The sequence below is a fragment of the Fundulus heteroclitus genome, chromosome 7 (genome assembly GCF_011125445.2).
Source record: "Fundulus heteroclitus isolate FHET01 chromosome 7, MU-UCD_Fhet_4.1, whole genome shotgun sequence".
In the NCBI taxonomy this organism is placed as follows: Eukaryota; Metazoa; Chordata; class Actinopteri; order Cyprinodontiformes; family Fundulidae; genus Fundulus; species Fundulus heteroclitus.
Window position 1 is genome coordinate 28,114,383 of NC_046367.1, and position 6,000 is coordinate 28,120,382.

The 6,000-nt window shown below is 38.8% G+C and overlaps 1 protein-coding gene across 5 annotated transcripts in view; it reads right to left on the bottom strand.

Annotated features, from left to right (window-relative positions):
* slc4a10b (solute carrier family 4 member 10b) overlaps positions 1-5,018 on the bottom strand; it is a 42,456-nt gene extending 37,438 nt beyond the window's left edge. Inside the window, exons 1-2 of one of the 5 annotated variants that reach the window (XM_036139409.1) lie at positions 4,641-5,018; positions 2,737-2,778 (exon numbers count right to left, since the gene is read on the bottom strand). In XM_036139409.1, the coding sequence (XP_035995302.1) occupies positions 2,737-2,778; positions 4,641-4,667 (69 nt within the window). In that variant the 5' untranslated portion in view covers positions 4,668-5,018. Of the gene's footprint in view, positions 1-2,192; positions 2,384-2,736; positions 2,779-4,619 lie in introns of those variants that run through there. The other 4 variants (XM_036139408.1, XM_036139412.1, XM_036139410.1 and 1 more) reach the window with 4 other exon arrangements.
* Between the last annotated feature and the right edge of the window lie 982 nt (positions 5,019-6,000).

Sequence of the window (6,000 nt, forward strand, 5' to 3'; positions counted from 1 at the left end):
ACCATTTAAAGCAAAAGACAACGGGGAACATTAGCAGGCAGGTGATGCCAAATTTAAAGCTAAAGATTTAAGCCTAGACTTATGAATCAAAGAAGCACATTCAATATTAGGTGGAGCTGATATTGTGGATTTTTTTTTAAATCAACACTGGGTCAAAATTATGAATAAAGGCTGATATATATATATATATATATATATATATATATATATATATATATATATATATATATATATATATATATATACATACAACACTGAAAATATTTGGTTTTGTGCCCTTTAGCAAGTTGCATGGAAACTGCTCATTCTTTGCAGCCTTCAACAAGCTTCTGAAAATTTGACTGAAATGGTTGGTTTCTTGGTATGGAGCCGGCTTTAAAGCACAGTCTACCCATTTTCAACAAGGTTGAACTCTGGCTCAATCCTGAAACTTAAAGTTAGCCCGCATTATCCATTCACATACAAACAAACAAAAAAACAAAACTTTGTCATGTGTATTTAGGATCATTGTCCAGTTGGAACACCAAACAGTCAGAAACTCAGGAACAAACAGGGGATTAAGGCTGGACAAGAAGATGGATTGACAGGACGCCAACCAAGAAAAAAAAGCTCTTCCCCCAAAACTGACCCCTTCAAGATTGACAGAACTTTTTATTTGTCAACGTGGATGAAGCCAAATGTCTTCTGAAGAAAACTTTTACCAAATTATGACCTGTTTGGCCATATTGATTCCAATAAGTTTGGAGGATTTAAGGTCAGACTTTCAAGCACAGGCACACTGCACCAACTGTCAAGTGTCATCTTTAGGGGTTGTTTTACTGCTAGCTAGTGGATGGATTCATACAGTAAAATATGTCCACAATTAAAATTCTTCAGCATCATATCAAATCCAAAGAAAAAGCTTCTTGGGAAAGTGGAAACAGTGGGATGTTCGAACAGGACAATGATCCAAAACATACTTAAAAATTGGATATACCATGATATAGTGCAATATAAAGCTTCTAGAATTTCCCAGTCTTTAAACTTCTTAAAAATAGATTAACTATGTGTAAAAGCTAGGAAACTGACCCATTTAAATCAACACTACCAATTCTGATAAGAAGAGTGTTCAAATATCCAGCCGGAATCATGCCGAATAGTTGTGGATGGCAACAAAAAGCATGGAGTTGAGGTGCGACTCGGTGAGGAGCATTTAACCAAACATTATTATAGGTGTTTGTTTTTACACTGTTGTACAAGTTGGATTTTTTTGTTTTCTGCCACTTTTTTGTTTCTTGTCTTGTTTGATATGTTTGGAGGACATTAATTAATGAAAATGTATCTGTTAAGAATAAATTATGTTGTCACAGTAATTTAACTCGATGAAGTACAAAATATTATCTGGCAATTGTAAGGGAAAAACTGGACAGTCAACAACAACAACAAAAATGTCAAATTCAATGATTACAATAATATGAATTATTATTTTCTTATCATTACTATGATTAATATCTGAAAATTCTAATGAAATCTAGTGATAAGTGCATATAGACTTCTGACCGGCACCATATAGTCGCCCTATCTGACCAGTCTTACCGGGTAGGAGGCAAGAACATTTCCATAGAAAGTCAAATACTATTGTCAGTCTGAGCTGTGATAACATAAGAATGTATCAAAAAAGCGATTTTATCCTATTATTTCAAAAACCGCTACTTTCGAGACTAGTGATCGGCTTTTACCCAGAAAAAATCATGTTAGGGGACTAACAAAGCACACAGCAGACATCATCTGACAGGATGTGACACATGCTTGGATCTGATCGCTGCAGATGGCCATGGCAATGTTGAAAGCATCAGCGGCAGCACAAAATGAACAAAATGCAGGGTAATCCTTCTACGATTCAACTTCAGCATACCGTGAGAGTGCACATTAGTGCTAGCCTACAATCACCCGCTCCCCCACCCCCACCCTGAGAACCTATTCAAGGTGTTTTTAGCTCTCAGTCGTCGTTTGTCTGCTTTTAATCCCCCTTCCACAACTGAATGTAATTAGTCTTAAGCGTTTTATCAGGGTCGAGATGTTCAAAAAGAGCTACAGAGGTCAATACTGCTTTTTTACATGCCAAATCTCTTTTGCAGCGGTACATATACCATAAAAGTATATCTTACATAATAAGTCTCACTTGTTAGAACCCAGATTAAACCTTGTCCTACCTGACCATACCAAGGAACTTCTAAAGTACTCGGATGCATGTGCTCTCCTTCTCCGTCCTGCTCCGTAAAACCAGTTCACGCAGAATGTGACACTGTCTAAAAGCCGAGAGCTGAACAAACTCCTGCTGCCCTGCTTCACACCATGTCTGTTAAAGGCTGATGCCCATCTGTTGTGTCAAACAACTGGAATCTATGACTGAGCATTCAAAAAAAACACTGCTTCACCACTCTCTGATTGTGAGATTATAGATTAGATCACTGCTGTCCAGCAGTATTCAGCAATAAAATGAAGCACGGTTTAAAACAGTGTGTCCTCTAAAGAACAGCGATAGGGATCAGCTTCCGTTGCATCAAATCTTCTTGGTCCGTGCCAAATAGTGTTTTCAGATGATCCCACGGTGAATCCTCTGTTTTTCTATTTGTGTCTGTGTCTGTTTTGCTTGTCAGAATGTGAACATATCAACGAGTCTCGCTTTAAAAACATGGATTTGTCTCATTTAGAATAAAAACCCCAAAGAGAAAAAAAAATCAAGAAACAACTCACCAAGCTTCTTCGCCTGACCGATGAAGCAAATGAAGGGTTAACCTAAAAGAAAGTACATTTATGCTTGAGTCTGCTTAATATCTACATTTATTGTTGCTTTTATGAGTGTAAACTTCAAAGATGCATCTAAGAAAAACAGATTTCCCTCGTTCAAAAGCACAGGAACGATTAGCATGATTATGAATAGTCTGTGGTCTTTCAGGGTCAGGTTACGACCTGACATTTCTAAGGCAAAGCTCTAAAAGTAGCTTATGGGAAAATACGTTCTAACTCCTCCACTTATGGAAGATGTTTTTATATCTATAAAGCCAGCGGATAATAATGTCAAATCTCCTCCATCTATGATTAGCAGAGCCCGATGCATATATGTGAGTTTATCTGTCTTAGGAGAGTCTCCAATGGCTTCTGGAAAAGATCTATGTAATTCAACCAAAACAAATATACGGACGTATGCGGATGATTTGTGGTCTGTGTGCGGTGGGAATGGGTCGGTTTTGCATAAGCATGATATATGACACAACATATTTTCATGATGTGCAAGTTCAGGTTCAAGCTGACCCACTACATCTGACCCTGGAGTCAAAAAAAAAACATGTACAGTAGACACATTTTGAGCTGAGTTTACTTTTTTGGAAGGAAAAAAAAAACAATGCATAAAATTAAACTATATGTCGACAAAATTATATAAAAAAGACTTGTAACTCAATGTCAGACATTAAATCAGATTAAGATTACCAACATTATTTCTATTACCTGAATGCCAGAATGATGAGTGAAAAACTTTACCTTCTTTATAATCACAAATTTGCACACTGTTCCTTAAAATGACTATGCCTTTAAACCAGTCAAGAAAGCCATATAATGATGTCATAGTTTTTGCAAGCTTCAGGTAGGTCAATTTGCAAAATCCGAGATAAATACAAGAACACCAGGTGATATGTCTTAAAGCACACCCACAGTACACTGCTTCCTCGCGTCACCTCATGGGAAAGTTAAAAGAAATCCACCAAGATATGTCCGTTGTGGTCCTCCACAACTCTGGTTCATCCTTTGGTATAATTTCTAAATGTTGAAAGGTGCAGCGTTCATCCATGTTGGTAAACGAATCCAACATGGGCCTGAAAGGCCACCCTTACCCAAACCCTAACCCCCAAGCAAAAAGCCATTACACCAAAGGCAATATAAGAAGCTATGAAATGCTCTCCAATGCAGACCTTAAATTTGGAGATGCACAGTCTGATTAAACCAAAATTAAAGTCCTTAACCGTTACGACTATTATTGCATTTGGCTGCAATGTACAGGGGTGGCAGCACCATCATGAGGGACTGCTGCGCTATACAACATAGATGGCATCATGGAAAGAACATTACGTGGAAATATTGAAGCAACATCTAATGACAAAGGCCATGGGGTTAAAACTTTAACAGAAACGGGTATTAAAAGTTAACAGTGACCCCCATCTAATTAGTTTTAAAAAAAAATGGCTGGAGGACAACAAAGCCAATGCTCGGAAGTGAAGGTCATAAAGCCCAGATCTCAGGAAGTTTGTGGGCAGAGCTGAGAAGGTGGGTGTGAGCAAGGCAGTTAAAGCAGTTCCGTCATTAGGACTGGAATTCCTCCAAACTATTATGAAAAACCCATGGAGAGGCACGCAAAACGTTTGACCAAAGTCTTACAGTTTAACACAAACACCGCTAAACTGTATCTCAATTTCTATCAATGAAGAATATATATAGGCTATATATATTTTTAAATCCTCTCTCATTATTTTTGGCATTTCTCAATGCACTACTATTTTTTTTTACATATAACATCATAATTATCCTACTGCAAGTTCACAGCTTAAAACACGCATCCAGTGTGGAGGATCAATTTGCTTTACCGATAGCAGCAGTGGCTCTACCTGAGCTCCCTGTTCCGTGCTCTCCATCCTCCTCCTCCTCCTCCTCCTCTTCCTCACTCGGCAGCGATCCGGTTGCACGAGCAGAAGGAGCAGAGACCCGCGCTGCGTGTGTGATCCCGTCAGGTGTCGCGGTGACTGGGGGAGCGCGCAGCGGTCACATGTTCATATGGCCGTCGGGACGGTCAGATGCTCGCTGGTCCTTAGCGCTTCACAGAAGCTCATGGAAAGAAAAAAAAATCAAGCGCGTCTGACGCGGTTCTCCAATGAAACGCTCTGTCCCTGTTGTTTGAAGCGGAATAAAAAGTGAGGAGGTTGCTTGGAGATCCAGACCAATTACTCGACAGAAACCTGGGCTTTCCCTTCTGTTTAGCTGGATAGAGGGAGGACTATAGGTCCTGGGTTGCATAACCAGCTTTTATCTCGCTGGTCTTTAATAGATTCTGACTCACAGGAGCGATTTTAGCAGAAAAGACTGGAGTTATACTTCATACGGGGCCCGGCTTGCCGCTTTTTTCCCCCTCATAATTTTGTTAGAGAGCATCTAAAAGTTACGCCACAAACAGAGGGATAAAATGCTCAGTTTTGGCCAAATTGCAGATACCAAAAGCATAAATCTTAAGGTTCTTAAATTGACACACCATTTTGATACTTTTGTTCTGCTTTATTATGCAACCTGTGCAAATGGGAGGAATGTAGTAAAGTAATAAATTGTTCAGCAAATGTAGCTACTAAGACCCAATAAATAATTTGCTGATGGGATTAACTGTTTTGCTAAATAAAGTCTAAGAAAAACAAATTATTTAGATCACTGTTTTGGTCCATTACTGACTGTTTTACAATCCAGCAGACGAAATCTGGCAGTTTTAGTCTGCTGAGTTAGTGGTCCAATATGTATGGCAGGCTGTGAATGCACATACCAGTACTACACATCCTTAATGTTTGGCATCATTTTCGCCTGTTAGTTGTGACTACACTCCACACAGCCTGAACATTTTTCTTACATTAGTCCAATAGTTCAAAAATCAAAATCTAGAATTTGTATTGTCACCATGTGTTACCATTGTGAATATTTTTAGACAGAGAGCAGCTCAAGGTGGACACACATAACACTGTTATGGTATTTCTCCTTTTTAACTTCCCTTTATTGGCTTATTGTTAAATAAAGAATACAATTTAAATTTTTCCTTCTCACATGTAAACTCTAAATAATCAAGCTCCATCATACATCGGAGATATGCTCCATATGTTCCTAACAGAGCACTTTGCTCTCAGACTGCAGGTCTGGTGGTTCCTAGAGTCTCTAAAAGTAGAATGGGAGGCAGATCCTTTAGTTATCAGGCTCCTCTCCTGTGGAACCAAC